Source organism: Geotrypetes seraphini, chromosome 1 (genome assembly GCF_902459505.1).
Source record: "Geotrypetes seraphini chromosome 1, aGeoSer1.1, whole genome shotgun sequence".
Classification (NCBI taxonomy): domain Eukaryota; kingdom Metazoa; phylum Chordata; class Amphibia; order Gymnophiona; family Dermophiidae; genus Geotrypetes; species Geotrypetes seraphini.
The window spans coordinates 113,577,340-113,597,011 of NC_047084.1; the positions used below are offsets into that span (position 1 = coordinate 113,577,340).

Here is a 19,672-nt window from a genome sequence, read left to right on the forward strand (position 1 = left end):
TCTGTTAAGACTTACTCCAGCCCATCTACACCCTCCCAGCCATTGAAGCCCTCCCCTGCCCATCCTCCTCCAAACGGCCATACACAGACACAGACCGTACAAGTCTGCCCAGTAACTGGCCTAGTTCAATCTTTAATATTATTTTCTGATTCTAAATCTTCTGTGTTCATCCCACGCTTCTTTGAACTCAGTCACAGTTTTACTCTCCACCACCTCTCTCGGGAGCGCATTCCAGGCATCCACCACCCTCTCCGTAAAGTAGAATTTCCTAACATTGCCCCTGAATCTACCACCCCTCAACCTCAAATTATGTCCTCTGGTTTTACCATTTTCCTTTCTCTGGAAAAGATTTTGTTCTACGTTAATACCCTTTAAGTATTTGAACGTCTGAATCATATCTCCCCTGTCTCTCCTTTCCTCTAGGGTATACATATTCAGGGCTTCCAGTCTCTCCTCATATGTCTTCTGGTGCAAGCCTCCTATCATTTTCGTCGCCCTCCTCTGGACCGCCTCAAGTCTTCTTACGTCTTTCGCCAGATACGGTCTCCAAAACTGAACACAATACTCCAAGTGGGGCCTCACCAATGACCTGTACAGGGGCATCAACACCTTCTTTCTTCTACTGACTACGCCTCTCTTTATACAGCCCAGAATCCTTCTGGCAGCAGCCACTGCCTTGTCACACTGTTTTTTCGCCTTTAGATCTTCGGACACTATCACCCCAAGGTCCCTCTCCCCGTCCGTGCATATCAGCTTCTCTCCTCCCAGCATATACGGTTCCTTCCTATTATTAATCCCCAAATGCATTACTCTGCATTTCTTTGCATTGAATTTTAGTTGCCAGGCATTAGACCATTCCTCTAACTTTTGCAGATCCTTTTTCATATTTTCCACTCCCTCTTCGGTGTCTACTCTGTTACAAATCTTGGTATCATCTGCAAAAAGGCACACTTTTCCTTCTAACCCTTCAGCAATGTCACTTACATACATATTGAACAGGATTGGCCCCAGCACCGAACCCTGAGGGACTCCACTAGTCACCTTTCCTTCCTTCGAGCGACTTCCATTAACCACCACCCTCTGGCGTCTGTCCGACAGCCAGTTTCTGACCCAGGGTGGGTGCTTGCTCAAGGGTGGGTTCACCCAAGAATTTATATGTTCTTGCTCCAGGAGGTGAAACTAAAATTGTTGTTTATAATCACATTTTGCGTTAGTTGTATTGTATTCATTTTGTCAAATATTTCACATTATAATTTGAATATTGTACTTTTTATTAAGCTGTAAAAATATAATTTCATTCACCACTATAAAGTATCTTTATTTGAATCCATTTACAGTGTTATTGCTATAATTAAATACCCGTGCAACGCCGGGGCATCAGCTAGTACATACATAGTAACTATGTTACTATGTTACTATGTATGTACTAGCTGATGCCCCGGCGTTGCACGGGTATTTAATTATAGCAATAACACTGTAAATGGATTCAAATAAAGATACTTTATAGTGGTGAATGAAATTATATTTTTACAGCTTAATAAAAAGTACAATATTCAAATTATAATGTGAAATATTTGACAAAATGAATACAATACAACTAACGCAAAATGTGATTATAAACAACAATTTTAGTTTCACCTCCTGGAGCAAGAACATATAAATTCTTGGGTGAACCCACCCTTGAGCAAGCAACATAGAGTTGTGGGCCGCGAGACCCCCAGAACATATCACCCCAGGTAGTGAGGGATCTGCATACCAAGTTTCGTTCAAATCGGTCAAGCCGTTTTTGCGTGATCGCGGCACATACACACACACACACATACATACACACATACCTCCGATTTTATATATATAGATGTAGTGAATATGACATTGAATGTAATGGTTTAGAATTCTAAATATAAATATATTTATAGAAGCATATTTATAAATAAATTAAAAGAAATATAGATATTATGATGTGAAAGTGGGAGGAGGGAGGAATATGAGATGAACTTAAGGAGGTTTTTATAAAAGATATGTGGAGTTTTGAAATGTTCATTTATGAGGATGTTTGCAAAAAATGAATTAATTTTCAATGGAATTAAATGAAAATTATATAAATTGAGGGTTAACAGATGAACATACTAATAAGCAATTAGTAATAGATTTATGATTAGTAAGTATAATATTAATATTGAATATGTGGGAGTTTTAGAAAATTTTAAAGAGAATTTATAAAAAGGTAAAGGTGGAGGGGGAATTTATCAAAGGAAAAGAGATGAAATATATATAATGGATAGGGTTATTTGGCCATTTTGGAAATTGGGATATATAAAGTTATGGAATAACAATGAAATAAATGGTTATATTAGTATTTAAAATATGACATGGTGGTAAGATATAAGATGGGAAAAAAGTACATTTATAAGTGGGAGACAATGTATAAATGCCTGGGGGGGATGTGGTTGCATATCCTATGCGTGGTTCAAGTTTATCCATATTGAAGGGAGGGGTGGGAGGGATATGGGGAGGGGGGATATTTAAGAGTAAGGGGAAAGAGTATTTGTTTGATAGGGGGTATTATATCATATTCTTTTATTTTATGAATGTTATGGGAATGATGGTGTCTAATCAATTTCATTTATATAAGCTGGAGTGTCAATGCTGGAATTTTATTGAGCTGAAAGATGGAGACTAAGTTCTACTCTTTAAATGTCAATGGCCTGAATCACCAAATTAAAAAGAAAAAATTGTTAAATTTCCTTAAAAAGCAACAGGCAGATGTATATTTCATCCAAGAGACCCATCTGTCCACAATAGAATCTAGAAAGCTGGAAGGGGGATGGATTTCAAAAGTATTTTTTGCTCCAGCAAATGGGAAAAAGGCTGGAGTGGCCATTTTAATTAATAAAAAATGTACAGCTGATTTTAAGATGGTAGAAATGGATCCATTAGGAAGGTGGGTGCATATTGAAATGATAATGGAAAATAATACCCTGGACTTATTTAACATCTACGCTCCTAATACCAATCAGATGGAGTTTTTTAAGAACCTACTACAAATTTTAATGCCACTGGCTGGAGATTTCATTGCTGTAATGGATTCAATTATGGATAAAAATCCAAGTAGAGTTATGAAATTATTAGGGCTAGATAATTTGGTAAAATCCTGTGATTTAATAGATATATGGCGTATTCTTCATTTTAATGATCGGGAATTCTCTTTTTGTTCAAAGGTCCATAATTCTTTTTCAAGAATTGATTATATATTTGTTTTAAATAATTTAGCGAAAAATGTAATAAGAGCTATTATAGATCCTATTCTCTTATCTGATCATGGTGCTGTATGGATTGAGTTAAAGGATGGTGAAAAGGATTATTCTAAGCCGGTTTGGAGATTTGATAATTCTTTGGTAGTAGATTCAAATTTTACTGAAGATTTTAAATTGAAAATGATTGAATTCTTCCAAATTAATGATACTAATGATATAAATATGGAAGTCTTATGGGATGCGTTTAAAGCAACCATGAGAGGTAATATTATTTCATATTCAGCATACGTTAGGAAAAAGTTTATGAAACAATTTGTTGATTTGGAAAAGGAAATTAAAATATTGGAAAGTAATTTAATTAATAGATGGGAATGGAATACTTTGCAATTATTATTAAAAGCAAAAGTTAAATATAATGAGTTATCCTCTAAATTTGTAAGGAATGATTTATTTTCTCAACAAACTCAATACTATGGAAATTCAAATAAGGCGGGTAGGATGCTAGCAAATTATCTTAAAGCAAGGAAAAGAAGAACAAAAATTGTTGTAATAAAAGATAAAAATGGACAATCACATAATAAAATTGATCGGATTCTAAAACAATTTTTTAGTTTTTATAAAGATTTGTATTCTTCTGAATCTTACAGAGATAGAGAAAAGGATAGATTGGAATTTTTAAGTTTACTTAAGGGGCCTCAAATTCCTGAACATATAAAAGGAAGTTGGGAGTATTGTGTTCAGTTTTGGAGACCGTATCTGGCAAAGGACACAAAAAGGCTTGAAGCGGTCCAGAGGAGGGCGATGAAAATGATTGGAGGTTTGCGACAAAAGACATATGAGGAGAGACTGGAAGCCCTGAATATGTGTACCTTAGAGAAAAGGAGGAACAGGGGCGATATGATTCAGACGTTCAAATACTTGAAAGGTATTAATGTAGAACAAAATATTTTCCAGAGAAAGAAACCAGAGGGAAAATTTGAGGCTGAGGGATGGGAGACTCAAGAGCAATGTAAGGAAATTCTTCTTTATGGAGAAGATGGTAAATGCCTGGAATGCGCTCCCGAGAGAGGTGATGGAAAGAAAAACAGTGACGGAGTTCAAGAAAGCGTGGGATGAACACAGAAGATCTAGAATCAGAAAATAATAGTAAATACTGAAGAACTAAGGCCAGTACTGGGCAGACTTGCACAGTCTATATCTGTATATGGCCGTTTGGGGGAGGATGGGCTGGGGAGGGCTTCAATGGCTGGGAGGGTGTAGATTGACTGAAGTGAGCTTTGACGGAGACTTCAATAGTTGGAACCTAAGAACAGTACCGGGCAGAGCTTTAGATCCTTGCCCAGAAATAGCTAAGGAGAAGAAGAAGGGGGGAAAAAAACCCTCAACAAATTTTTAGATTGAATCAGGCTGGGCAGACTCGATGGACCATTTAGGTCTTTATCTGCCGTCATCTACTATGTTACACACCTTATAGCGGAAGAGCATTGGAAACTGCAGAGAGATTGAGTGGGTGACCTAGTTTACTCCATAGATCGCTTTGTGGACCATGCAGGCTATTATGAACTGGATTCAGGTGAATCAAAAGTCTGTGCAGGGAGGGCAATAAAGACTCCTTGTATATATTAACAGAAACAAGATTATCGAGATAAGAACCTAATTTTTGCTCTGTTACATATACACAGGAGTCCATGCTTTAGCTGACGTACCAAAACAGTACCAGACATCTAGGGAGGAACAGATTAGTCTGACCTTAGAACAGAGAACCCAAAAGCAGCATCCTGAGCATCCACATCCATTCTGTAGCACTTCATAGTGTGAAGAATAGCCCAATTAGTGACTCTCACATGCTGATTGACGCTAACCTGGAAGTCTCCCCTCTGCTGCAGAGAGACTGCCGGGTCAGCTGCAGACAGCATGTGTGAACTGCTGCTGAAACTGCGACCAAGTGATGACATGACAAGATTTGATGCTGGCACTGTCCCACAAGGCAAGATCCTGCATGGGAAAATAATAATAATAATAACTTTATTTTTCTATACCGCCATAGTCAAACTGACTTCTAGGCGGTTCACATAGAAAGAAGGCTGGACAATCAGCGAATTACACAATGCAAGAAGAAGGAAGTTACATAATAATTAGGGAAGCATAGGGAAGGAATACATTAGAGAAAGAGATTACATAATACATTGGGGTAATAAGAGGAAAGAATATCTGAGAGAGGTCGTCTGATTAGGCAAGGAATTTGTCAAATAGAGCGGTTTTAATTGATTTTCGGAATGTGTTGTAGATCTGTCTTGCTTTGTTTATGTGGTTTCCCAGCCAGGATTCCTGTCTGTTCGCTTGGAACGTGAAGGTTCTGTCTAGGAAGGATTTGTATTTGCAGCCTGTGATATTTGGGTATGCAATGATGTTTTTGTTTCTGGTTGTACGTGTTGGGTTGTGCAGAGTGAAGTGTGTTTGTAGGTAGGAAGGTGCTAGGCCCCAGACTTGTTTGTAACAGATACATGCAAATTTGAACAGTATTCGCGCCTCCATTGGTAGCCAGTGTAATTTTTTGTAATAGGGGCTGTTGTGGTCTTTTTTCTTCAGTCCGAAGATCAAGCGAACTGCAGTGTTTTGCACTAATCTTAATTTTTGTACTGTTTTTTGGGGGGATACCCAGGTAGGCGATGTTGCAGTAATCTAGGGTAGATAGGATCAGCGATTGCACCAGTAATCTAAAGATGTTGTGTCAAAGTATTTTTTGATAGTTCTTAGCTTCCACATCGTGTAAAAGCATTTCTTCACCAGTAGGTTTGTGTGGTCAGCCATGGTTAGGCTATACTCACTCGAGGAACGCAGAGAGAGGGGAGATATGATCGAGACGTTCAAGTACCTCACGGGCCGTATCGAGGTAGAAGAGGATATCTTCTTTTTCAAAGGTCTGACGGCGACAAGAGGACATCCATGGAAAATCAGGGGGGGGGGGGGGGGGGGAAATTGCATGGCGACACCAGGAAATACTTTTTCACCGAAAGAGTGGTTGATCGCTGGAATAGACATCCACTTCAGGTGATCGAGGCAAGCAGCGTGCCTGATTTTAAGAAGAAATGGGATCATAGAAACATAGAAACATAGAAATTGACGGCAGAAAAGGGCTATAGCCCATCGAGTCTGCCCATACCAATGACCCACTCCCTGATTCTTACTCTCCTAGAGATCCCACATGAATATCCCATTTTCTCTTGAAATCTAACACGCTGCTGGCCTCAATCACCCTCTGAGGCAGCTCGTTCCAATGATCTACCACCCTTTCAGTGAAGAAGTACTTCCTCGCATCACCCTGAAATTTCCCTCCCCTGATTTTCAGCGAGTGTCCTCTGGTTACTGAGGGCCCTATAAGACTGAAGATATCATCTTTCACCTCTATACGCCCAGTAATATACTTAAAGGTCTCAATCATGTCCCCTCTCTCCCTTCGCTCCTCCAGTGAGTACATCCGCAGTTTTTTTAACCTTTCTTCATACGTGAGTTCCCTGAGCCCCAAAACCATCCTGGTAGCCATTCGCTGAACCGACTCAATTCTCAACACATCTTTTCGGTAGTGTGGTCTCCAGAATTGAACACAATACTCGAGATGAGGTCTCACCATGGATCTGTACAGCGGCATTATGACTTCAGGTTTTCTGCTGACAAAACCCCTACGGATACAGCCCATCATTTGTCTTGCCTTGGACGATGCCTTCTCCACTTGATTGGCAGCCTTCATATCGTCGCTAATGATCACTCCTAAATCACGTTCCACCGTGGTCCTGGACAATGTTTCACCATTTAGTGTGTAAGTTCTGTGTGGATTTTTTTTGCCTAGGTGCATTACTTTACATTTTTTAGCATTGAAGCCCAGCTGCCAAGTTGATGACCACTGTTCAAGCTGTCTTAGGTCCTGCGTCATAAAGTCAGGCACACTGCTTTTGCCAACTATGTTGCATAGTTTGGCATCGTCGGCAAACAGTGATATTTTTCCTCTAAGTCCTTGGGTCAAATCTCCTATGAATAAATTGAATAGAATCGGCCCTAAGACGGAGCCCTGAGGTACTCCACTCATCACTGCTGACGTTTTGGAGGGGGTACCGTTTACCATCACCCTTTGAAGCCTACCATCTAGCCTATCCCTTACCCATGTTGTGAATGTATCCCCTAATCCCATCGATTTTAGTTTGTTCAACAGCCTGCGGTGTGGAACACTATCAAAAGCTTTGCTGAAGTCCAAGTATATCACGTCAAGGGACTCACCGGCATCCAGATGACTGGTCACCCAATCAAAGAAGTCAATCAGATTAGATTGGCAGGACCTTCCCCTGGTGAATCCGTGTTGCTGTGGATCACGTAGATTTTCTTCATCTAGAATTTTGTCAAGTTCCTGTTTGATCAGTGTTTCCATGAGTTTGCACACTATGGATGTAAGACTCACCGGTCTGTAATTTCCTGTCTCCGTTCTGCAGCCCTTTTTGTGGAGTGGAATTACGTTAGCTGTTTTCCAGTCTAGGGGTACTATTCCCGTGCGCATGGAAAGATTGAAGAGTACGGATAGTGGTTCAGCCAGAACTTCACTCAGCTCTCTGAGTACCCTGGGGTGTAGATTGTCTGGCCCCATAGCTTTGTCTACTTTGAGTCTTGAAAGTTCGTGGTAGACATTACTAGGTGTAAACTCGTAATCACGAAACAGGTCATTTTGGCTGTTTCTTATTTGTAGTTGCGGACCATCTCCCGGTGCTTCACAGGTGAATACTGAGCAGAAGTATTCATTTAGCAGTTCTGCTTTGGTAGTATCAGATTCTACGTAGTTTCCATCTGATTTCCTAAGGCGTTCTATTCCATTTTTGTTTCTCTTCCTGTCGCTAATGTACCTGAAGAAGGATTTGTCCCCTTTTTTAATGTTCCGTGCTAGATCTTCCTCTGTTTGAAGTTTGGCTTCCCTGACTGCCTTTTTGACAGCCTTAGATCTGGCCTGATAGTCTTCTTTTGCCTCCCTTTTCCCAAGATGTTTGTAGGTAATAAATGTTTCTTTTTTCATTTTAATGAGGTCAGAAATTTCTTTGTTGAACCATTGTGGTTTTTTGTTTCTCCGGCGTTTGCTTACTGTTTTTACGTAGCGGCCAGATGCTTCGTTCAGGATGGATTTTAGGTTTGACCACATATTTTCCGGGTTGTCAGTTTCTGCATGGTTTTGCAGCTTTTGATGGACAAAGTCTCTCATGTGGTCGAAATCTGCCTCCCTAAAGTTGAGGACCCTCGTTGCTGTGTTTGATTTAGAGAAGCACGTGGGAACTCTGCACAGAGTTAAATAGGGGAGGGTCATTGGGGTGGGCAGACTAGATGGGCCGCGGCCCTTATCTGCCGTCTTTTTCTATGTTTCTATGTTTCTATCTAGAGTGATACCCAGTATTTTTATGGTTTTGGAGATTGGGTATTCATGGTCATTTATTTTTAACGATGATTTCGTTATTTTGTCGTTGGGGCTTGCCAAAAAGATTTTTGTTTTCTCTGTGTTCAGTTTTAGTTTGAAGCTGGTGGTCCATTTTTCGATTTCTATCATAGTATGTGAGAGTTCATCTATAGTTTCATTTGTGATGTCAGTTATGCGTATATGTAGTGCTTTAGGTTTCATTTTTGTAGTAGGTGACCTAAGGGTGCGAGGTAAATGTTGAATAATGTGGGAGATAGAGGGGAGCCTTGGGGCACCCCGATGGGTTTTTCCATGGGTTGGAGTAATTTCCGTTGCTGGTTACTCGGTAGGATCTGTTTGTTAGGAATTCTTGGAACCATTTCATTACCTTTCCCGAGATTCCTATTGCGTCAAGGCACAGTAGCATGATTTTGTGGTCTACTAGGTCGAACGCACTGCTAAGGTCTAGTTGCAGAATCAGTGCGCTTTTGCCTTTGCTGAAAAGATCATAGAGGTGGTTTAGTATGGAAGCTATTACAGTTTCTGTACTGTATCCTTTCCTGAAGCCTGATTGGTGTTCACCGAGAGTGTTGAATTTGTCTATGTAGTCTGTTAGTTGTAGGTTGACCAATCCTTCCTGTAGCTTTGTGAAAAGGGGAATGCTTGCTATGGGTCTGTAGTTGGTTGTTAGTGCTGTTGAGGCTTTTTGTGGAAATTCTGCTTTGCGCAGTCACGCAGAACTTCACCAGGAATAGCCATTTAACCCTATTCTCTTCTTTCTATCTGATAACCAATTTCTAATTCACAACTAAACTTTGCCTCAGGAGCCTCTCCTATATTCACACCTTCAAAGAAGTCAAGCAAATTGGTGAGACAAGATTTCCCTTGGCCGAACCCATGCTGACTGTCCCATTAAATCATGTTTGTCTATGTGTTCCACAATTTTATCTTTTATAATTGTTTATATCTTTTTGCCCAGCACTGAAGTCAGGCTTAACAATCTGTAATTCCCGGATCTCCCCTGGACACCTTTTTAAAAATTGGTGTTAACATTGGCCACCCTCCAATCTTCAGGTACTACAGACAATTTTAGCGACAGATTACAGATTACTAATAGGTCAGCAATTTCATGTTTGAGCTCTTTTGGTACCCTGGGAAGTATATCACCCAGCCCAATGATTTATTACATTTTAACTTGTCAATTTGGCTTAGTACGTCTTCCAGATTCACTGAGATTTCTTTCGGTTCCTCCGCATCATCACCCTTGAAAACCATTTCCAGTTCAGGTAGATCTCTTACATCTTCATCCGTAAAGACTGAAGCAAAGAATTCATTCAGTCTTTCCGCTATGGCCTTATCCTCCCTGAGCACCCCATTCGCTCCTTCGTCATCCAATGGTCCCAAAGATTCTCTCACACGTTTTCTGCTTCTGATGTACCTAAAAAATGGCTATGAGTTTTTGCCTCTTTTGCAAGTTTCTCTTCATATTCTTTCTTAGCTGTCTTTATCAATGCTTTGCATCTAACTTGCCAGTGCTTATGTCTGTTCTTATTTTCGTTATAAGGATCCTTTTTCCATTCTTTAAAGGATGTTTTGTTTGGCTCTAATAGCCTCTTTCACATCACCTTTTAACCACACCAGCTCTCGTTTCTTCTTCTTTCTGCCTTTGTTGATATGTGGAATACATCTGGTCTGGGCTTCCATGATGGTATTTTAAAATAATATCCATGCCTGGTTTACAGTCCTAACCTTTGCTGGGCATCCACGTATCTCCCTCCTGTGCAGCAGCTACCGTTTTGCTTTCCTCTCTTCCCCCGCCGTCCCCCCCATTCCCCTCTTTTCCCAGCTTCCAGACTAATAGTGGCTTTCTCCCCTCCAAGCAGCTCTCAGTGTTCTAACTTGCCTGCATCAGTGCCAGTAGTGTCATCGCAGTGATTCACTTAGGCATCCTTGGGACCTTTGCTGGGGCACGGCCGCCTCGGATGATGCAACTACCTCTTTCCTTGGAGGTGGGCATGACCCAGCAAAGGTCCCTAAGTGGATTGTTGTGCTGACACTACTGACACTGCTGCAAGAAAGAGGAGCTGTTGCTAGCAGGGGGGAAAGGGGGAAGGAGAAGTAGAGCTGGTTGGGGGAAAGGGGGAGCTGCTTTTGCTGGTCAGGGATGGGATAGAGAGGTGCTACACTGGACTGGAAACAGTGGAAGATGAAGGGAGAGCTACTGATGTTAGGGGTGAAAGGAGAAGGGGGAGCTAAAGCTGGCTGGGGGAAAGGGTCACTGCTTCTACTGGTCAGGGCAGAGAGAGAGTTGCGACACTGGAATGGAAATGGAGAATGGGGAGCTGCTGCTGGACAGGAGCAAAGAAGGGGAGAGCTGGTGCTGAACCTGGAAGGATGATGAATCAAGGTTGCAATACACATTTGTATACGTATGGAAAGGGTTCAGAATTTAAGTCCTGGACATGTAGATGGTGGGGGGGGAATGAAGGGGGGATTTGTTCATAGGTGTTTGGGGATTGCATAGAAGAAAAACTGTACACTGGCACTGCTATGGTAATCTTTGTTATTTTGACTTTTAAAATAAAAGAAAAAAAGAAGTCAAGTGGAACTAAAGTAGTAAATAAGAAAACAGGTAATTAAATTGGGGCAGGGCCAGTGGGCCCAGTGTACTTATATGCTTAGGGGCCCTCGAACAATTAATCCTGCCCTGTTTAAACATTTATATTTTTAAAACTTACTCTTTTTTTTCTTTGTGGTTTCTCCTATTTTATTGTGGGATATAGGTATTTCATTTTTTTTTCCCCTGATAATTTGTTCCATAAAAGTGGTCCTGCTATTGAAAAATCTGCTGACCAAGTTTCTGCATATCTTACTTTGCATGATACTTCAACACATAACTGCATGGCTCCTTTCAGATCTCAGACCCTTAGTTTAGAGGTACCTAGGCAGATGCCTAGACCTAGTCCGGAAGATGGGAAAAAGGTCACATAAGTTATTTATTTATCTGGTGGGGGTCAGGGCTGGGGCTAGCTAAAAAGCTAGTAGGCCGAGCAAGCTTAAGCACCAGACTATTCTACCCCCACAAAAATCCAGACCACACAGCATTGGTCGCTGTACATGAAGAAGGACATGGTACTACTCAAAAGGGTCCAGAGAAGAGCGACTAAGATGGTTAAGGGGTTGGAGGAGTTGCCGTACAGTGAGAGATTAGAGAAACTGGGCCTCTTCTCCCTCGAATAGAGGAGATTGAGAGGGACATGATCGAAACATTCAAGGTACTGAAGGGAATAGACTTAGTAGATAAGGGCAGGTTGTTCACCCTCTCCGAGGTAGGGAGACCGAGAGGGCACTCTCTAAAATTGAAAGGGGATAGATTTCGTACAAACGTAAGAAAGCTCTTCTTCACCCAGAGAGTAGTAGAAAACTGGAACGCTCTTCCGGAGTCTGTCATAGGGGAAAACACCCTCCAGGGATTCAAGAAAAAGTTAGATAAGTTCCTGCTGAACAAGAATGTGCGCTGTTAGGGCTAGTCTCAGGATGCTGATCTTTGACCTGGGGGCCACCGCTTGAGCGGACTGCTGGGCACGATGGACCACTGGTCTGACCCAGCAGTGGCAATTCTTATGTTCTTAAAATTCAAAACTGGAACTTTACTGTACTATCAGTTGATGATGCACAGATCTCGGTAACCAATAAACCAGTGGTCCTTAAATCTGTCCTGGGGACCCCCAGTCAGTCGGGTTTTTAATATAACAAGGTGACAGGCTTGCAAATCTATCTCATGCATATTCATTAGGGATATCTTGACTGGCTGGAGGGTCTCCCAGGACAGGTTTAAAAACCACTGCAATAAATAATGTTAATGTATATGCACAGGATATCCTCCTCTTCCGATCACCCTCCATAATGTACAAGTGAAAAGAAAAAAATCAAATAGGCTAATATTACAGAGATGGCATTTGCAGTTCAATAAAAATGTTATACATTCAAAAGATGTTAACCTCATACATAGTAACACTGCAGTTAGTTTCAAGTTTATTAGGTATTTATATACCACCTATTAAGGTTTATAAGCGGTTTTACAATCAGGCACTCAAGCATTTTCTCTCTCTGTCCTGGTGGGCTCACAATCTATCTAACGTACCTGGGGCTATGGAAGACTGTGTGACTTGCCCAGAGTCACAAGGAGTAGCAAGGGGTTTGAACCCACAATCCCGTGTTTCCTGGAAAATAAGCCCTAATGCGTTTTTTGGACTCAAAATTAATACGACACTGTCTTATTTTTGAGGGATGTCTTATTTTTTTTATGTACAACAATCACCTCCCTTCATCTTCTCGACCCTAATTCTTCCTCTTTCCTTCCCCCCCCGCCATGTGCAGCATCTTTCCTCCCCTCTCCCTCATTCCCTTGTGTAGCATCTTTCTATCCCTCCCTTCCATCCCCCTGTGCAGAACTCCACTGACCCTCCCACTGTGCGACTGACATACCTTCATTCTGAGGCAGCGGCAGCAACGTTCTGAATGGGCTGCTTCATGGCCTTCCCCGCCAGAGCCTTTCCTCTACCGCATCACTGATGATGTCATCAGTGATGTGGCAGAGGGAAGGCCCTAGCGGGGAAGGCTGTGAAGCAGACCATTCAAAGCGCTGCCGCTGCTTTACAAAGCCTCGGAGCAGAGGTATGTCAGGTCTCACCAGGGTGGGGGTTGCTGAATAGACAAGTCCAATTTTTTCAGCAAATTGAGCAGCACTAGAGTCAGGGAATGTTGGGGGATATTGGGGGGGGGGGGTCCTTCGGGGGTGAATCTTAATTAGGGCTTATTTTTAGGGTAGGGCTTATTTTAGGATCAGAGGAGGGGTGGGACCGCGGCAGAGGAAACAGCACCGAAGCAGCGCAAAGATCGCTGGCATCGAGATCTTGCTGCAGGCTGTTTCTATACGGTAAATGGTGCGGGGAGGCCAGGGGTGTGAGTAGTCCTTTGGGGTGGGGCGAGAAGTCCTTCGGGGTGGGGCGAGCAGGTCTTCGGGGTGGACAAGCAGGCAGGCTTTCAGGGGAGATGCAGGCCTTCGAGGGGAAGGACAAGCGTTCATGGGGGAAGACAGGCCTTCAAGGGGGACAGGCAGACATGCCTTCAAGGGGGGGAACAGGCCTTCAAGGGGGGTGCAGGCTTTCAAGGGGGGACAGGCCTTCAAGGGGAACATGCAGGCAGGCGTTTGGGGGAATGCAGGCCTTCAAGGGTGGGATGCAGACCTTTAAGGGGGGACAGGCATTCACGGGAGGGGGGCCCCGGTGTAGAAGTACATGGAGGGAAGGGGGGTTCAAAGAGACTTTGGGGGGGAAGAAATAATGGGTCTGAAAATAGAGGAGAGGGAGAGAGATGATGGACAATGGGATTTAGGGAGGAAAGGATCAGAAAGGGAGAGAAGTTGGACACAAGGGATGGTGTGGAGGGGGATTGAGATACTGGATAGGAGGGTAGTTGGGAAAAGAAAGGGAGAGATGGTAGACCCTGGGGTGGTAGGGAAGGAGGGAGTGATGCTGGATGAAAGGGTAATTAAGAAAAGGTGGATCTGTATAGGGACATGAAAAAAAGGAAATATGCCAGACCTCCTGGGGAGGGAAGGGAAACGGAAGGGGAGGACAGAGATGGCAGATGGGTGGTTAGCATGGAGAAAGAAGAAAGAAGGAGACCCTGGCAAGCAAGTTATTAGAATACAACCAGAGCCTGGGACCAACAAGATTTGAAAAATAACCAGACAACAAAAGGTAGAAAAACTAATTTTATTTTCTGTTTTGTGATTACAATATGTCAGATTTGAAACGTGTATCGTGCCAGAGCTGGTGTTATACCACAAACATGAGCTAAGATTTAACAGAGAGAGAGGAAAAATCTTTTTTGTTTATTTTGTTTACACCACAGCGCCAGTGTGGTTAGGAGAAAGCAAAGGGGGTGAAGAGGCTATAAAATAAACCCACCAAGATGTTTGGAAAACACACCCAATTAGGTAGGAAAATCAAATCGAATCAAAAAACCAATTCAATAGGCTGAATCGGGCAGCACTAGTGGAAACTGCAAACAACTTACAGGGAGAACCTCTGCTTCAACTAGCCTCTTGGGCCCAACAAACCAGCCAAAGACCTCAATCCCCACCAGATCACATACTTGCAAATGGGAGGAGGAAAGCAGTCAGTCTCAATCCTGGAAAAACCACCATGAAGCCACTTAGCCTGGGCTCAAGCTAACTGTGATGAACATGGGGGTGAGAACTGCTCCCAAGGGAATGGCTTCTGAGCCCCCAAACTGGTAGTGCAGGCTGTCCAAGTGGATACAATGCAAAGCAGTCTGCCCTTGGAAGCAGAATCTTGACCTCAGAGGCTGCGCTCTCCCACAGCTAGAGCTGTCCCAAGAATGGGATTCTCTGCAGCAATGAAAAGACTCGCAAACAGTTTAAAAAAAAAACAAAAAAAACCCAAATATAACTGAAAAATAAACATGAGCAGAAAAGATAGGCTCCTATCAACAACTGAAGAATTGGATGACAGTCCAGAAGGATGGAAGGTGGAGCAAAAGGATGCTAATGAAGCTCCCTACAAGAATTCTCGTAAGAAGGGATTGACTACCAACACGTTCAGGAATGGAATGTTTGTCGTACTAGAACAAAGATTTCATAAAATGTATAGAAAATGGCTAGACAAAAATATAATGAACAAGAACTCCTGTTTATGGTTCAAGGAACAAGGGAAAAAGGCAGCAGATGATTAGCAAGAGCATATTTATTTATTTATTGTACTTATATTCTGCAAGATTCAAAGTTCTCTGTGGACTACAATAAAACATACATAATAAAAAGACATTCACAATACATAAAAAAAACACCTCAAATTGATAAAATATCAAGGGATATATAAAACTACCTCCAGTTATACAACTAAAACATCTACAATCCCTTTAGTAGATACACTTACGCATAAGGAAGACGTATGCAATATTATTTACAAATAAGAGAGTTTGCATGAAACTAGCAAAACAAAGACTAAGATAAAGGGACCACAAAGGATAAATTCACATACACTAAAGAAACAGATCTACTTTTCAATTACTTTAATATCTAAGCTAGCAAATTTCATAATTATTTAAGCATTTTAAACGTATCACAGTCAAAATACCGTATATACTTGAATATAAGCCCAGGGAGGGGGGAAGACTCAAATATAAACTAACAACCCCCCTCCCCCCATTTTTGGGCCATTATTTTGGCCTAAATATCTAGGTTTATATTTACATATATACAGTATAAGGTTTATAGCCAATATATTTTAGATAATTTCAAAAACTAATAGGCAAAGAAAAAGCCAGCCTTACCTCTTGTAGCTGTACTCTTACTTTATTAATGACTTTGAGCCAGCGAGCTCGAGCTGGAGAAAATGGAGGTGGCCCTATTTCTTCATGGAAACTTGAAACAAAATGAATTAAATATATTACAAGGATTTTCTGTTCACTAATACTGCAACAAACTTCTTTATCTGGCTTGATCAATGGTCTAGATACTTTAAATGGAAGGTACAATTTCAATCTCTCTATTATGACCCAAAATGACTTTTAAAAAGGTAAATCCATCCAATACGAGTTCAATTTCTCAGCAACTGAAATTGAATCTTGTGAAAGATTCTGTCAGTCAAAAACCCTTCATTTATTGTGCAAAAAAATCTCAGAATACAAACTTTTGTAATAATAATTTTCAACCATACAAAAGTTTTTGAAACCTAGCAGTGATATTTAAAACAAGGAACTTATCTTGCCAAAGGCTCAACAATGGGTACTGCCTATTTCACTATTTCAAGTTTCCTTCAGACAGCACAGATTATGGTGTAGTGGCTAGCGCTACAGCCTCAGCACCCTGTGGTTGTGGGTTCAAACTCCGCACTGTTCACTTTGACCCTGAGCAAGTCACTTAATCCTCCAGTGCCCAAGGTACATTAGAAAGATTGTGAGCCCACCAAGACAGATAGGGAAAATGATCGAAGTATCTATATGCAAACCGCTTTGAGTGTGGTTATATAACTAACTATAAAAAGGCGGTATACAAGCCTCAATCCCTTGCTACACTTGGATAGAATGATGTTTTTTTCAAAACAATGTTATAATCTGATCTAGTGAAAATCTTGATTTGGATGTAGAATACTGTGTTTGTAAGTTGTAACATCACAAGCGGGCATGGTCTGGCCTGGTACAGACAGCCAGTCAGAAGAACCGAAAGTAAAGGAAAACGAGATTAGGTTCTTATTTTTATTAATTTTAAAAATTTCTATACCATTTGCAACTAAACGGTTATACATGCATAATTTTAAGAACATAATAAAATAGACATACAGGCAAACCTTGAAAATTCATAATTAAAAAATAATAACATAACTTTGCATAAGAATCCTGGCTAAAAATTAATAGCATATCATAGCTAAAGTTAATAACGTAGTGCCACAGGTATGTCTAAAAGAAAGGATCAACAAATAACTGCTAATATCGTTTCTAGTACATAGTTATCCATTCTGGACTATCCGGTTATATCCCAGTGCCTGCGAACCAAGCAGAAGGAATCCACTCCAGTTTATGAATTCTTCCTACTCAACAGAGGGTTCTGCTTCCCCCTACAGTTAGTTCCAAAGAAGGCAATAGCCCCATCTAGAACTTTGTAAAGAAGGAGTATGGGAAAATTCTCCATGCTCTGCTATAAAATTATAACAAACATGTTAAACAAGAGAAATAGTGCAACAAGCATGCCAAACAGAAACATTTATGGAACTCAAATGCAGGTAGTTGTCCACTTATGACCTATGTGACATGCGACTATTCGATTTTAAGATGCATTTCACCAGCCCATACTAATTACAGTACCGTACAGTATTTTTTACCCCTCCCCGCGTACCTTTTCCCTGGTGATCCAGCGGTGTATCCTGCCTGAGCCCTTCCTGCCGATGTCAGAAGCCAGCAGCACACCCGGGCCGGCATGCGCAGGAACGAGCTTTTAGAACTCCCGCTCTGCACCGCTGACTGAAACACTGCTGCCAGTTCTCACGGGGCTTGTGGTTCTCGCGGCGATTGGCTGGCCCAGAATTTCCTCTCCGACGTCTGAATTGACGTTGAGAGGGCATGGGAGTGGGGAGGCTTGTGCAGTCGCTGCACAAAGATGATCTCTTAGTGCGTCGGTGGCTTGGAGAAATAGGTAGCGGCTGCCTGTATTTAGCTCACCTGTCCCATTCCTTCTGAAAACGGGACATTTTGGCGTCCCGAAGTTGTGCATGGGGACAACGGGTGAGCAGCCAGGTTTGCTCATAGGGGGGGTAAAAAGTGCATGACAAATGGCACATGACGTAAAAGGTTCCAAAATATTATTTTTTATTAATTATTCATATTAATTCTCAAAAGATTTATTACGTCACCGGGAGATCTTTACAGATGCCAAATAAATTGTTTATTGGAAAACCATGTGGCATTATCTTATGATACTGTGATATTTGGAATGTCTATGAGAAAAAAGAGTCAGATATCATCGTGTAATAATAAACTTTTAATGATTATGACTGGAGTTGCCTTCCAACATATTACTAATAACTGGAAAGATTATAGTAAACTTAATTTTAATTTTTGGTGGAATTCAGTATGTCATATATATAGAATGGAAAGATCAATAGCGGTACAGAATGGAAATTATAAAAATGTTATTAAAATGTGGGAGCCATTAACATCTTTTTGTCATGATTAGATGCCATTTTTCTATTAATTATATACCATTTAGTATTGGGTGGGGGAGAGTTTCAAGTATATGATCTTATAATGAATAATGGGCTTTGAGGGATGGTGGGGAGAGGGTTACATTTCTACTTATAGATTATAATGATAAGATGTTCAAGTGCTCAGATTAATTGTGTTTATTATGAATTTTTGTACACTTGATGAAAGTTTAAAAATGAATAAAGAATTTTTTTTAAAAAGTTTCTGAATATGCATAAGCACATCTGTTATCAATTAGAACCACGAGGCTCAAAGTTGGAAAAACCTGAACAAAGAGAACAAAGAATAGACAGAAAGAGAGAAAGAAACATGGAGGCAGTTTCATACCTCTAGAAATGTGCTGATTTCCCTTGTTTCACCGAACAATTCACATAAATATGAAATTCCCATTTTCCTACACTACACATCGATTTCCTGGTCTTTTGTTAATTAACCTGCCTTCTCAAAGCTTTAAATGTGTTTGCATGTATATAAGACCCTCTGATTAGAACTAGGGAGGTCTCTGTCACGCCTTGCTAACGCTTCTGCATAATATGCGCCAATTCGGGCCTATTCACGGGACAGGCAAGCTAAAAACAGGATGGTCCCGTTCAAACCGGGACGTATGTTCACATTACCTATGCGGGCAATGTGCTGCAGCCTGCCACAGCTTCAAAGATAGCTGGATAAGGGAGAAGAAATCAGTACCTCAAACAGAACTTCCTTGCAGCGCTGAATCTTTGAACTGCCAGTCTGACCAGTGTCTGACAGCCTCCAATATCTGCAGATCACAGACACGCAAAAAAGGAGGGGGAGGCAAAATGTAGCTGACACCCTGCAAAATCCTTTTAGTCCCGTACTGATGCCCAATAGCCTGTGCTCAAACCCCTGCAATGTAGTAGAAGAACAATGCAACCAGGGGGCAGACCCAAACCACAAAAAGGCTTCTGCAGGCCGGTTAACAAGTACCACAACGGACTGGCCTGTCAGCTGCAGACCATAGTTTGTTTCTCCTCCAGGCAGGCAGAGCTGGACCCTAGGCTAGAGGAGCTTTTTGCACTGACAGTGAAAAAATGATGTGAAAATACTGAAGAAAAATAAATAAATAAGCAGAACAGATCAGAAACATACCTTCAGGCTGACCTGCAGAAGGAAAACACTATAAGGGACATCAGAGCACTCTGTGAAGTAGAAGGGATTAAAAAACCGGAGTGGATTCCTTACA

At 41.4% G+C, this 19,672-nt stretch overlaps 1 protein-coding gene across 6 annotated transcripts in view; it reads right to left on the reverse strand.

Annotated features, from left to right (window-relative positions):
- UNC13B (unc-13 homolog B) overlaps positions 1-19,672 on the reverse strand; it is an 837,582-nt gene that overhangs the window by 503,196 nt on the left and 314,714 nt on the right. For all 6 annotated transcript variants that reach the window (XM_033936000.1, XM_033936018.1, XM_033936037.1 and 3 more), the window contains one exon: positions 16,042-16,132. In XM_033936000.1, the coding sequence (XP_033791891.1) occupies positions 16,042-16,132 (91 nt within the window). The remainder of the gene's footprint in view (positions 1-16,041; positions 16,133-19,672) is intronic.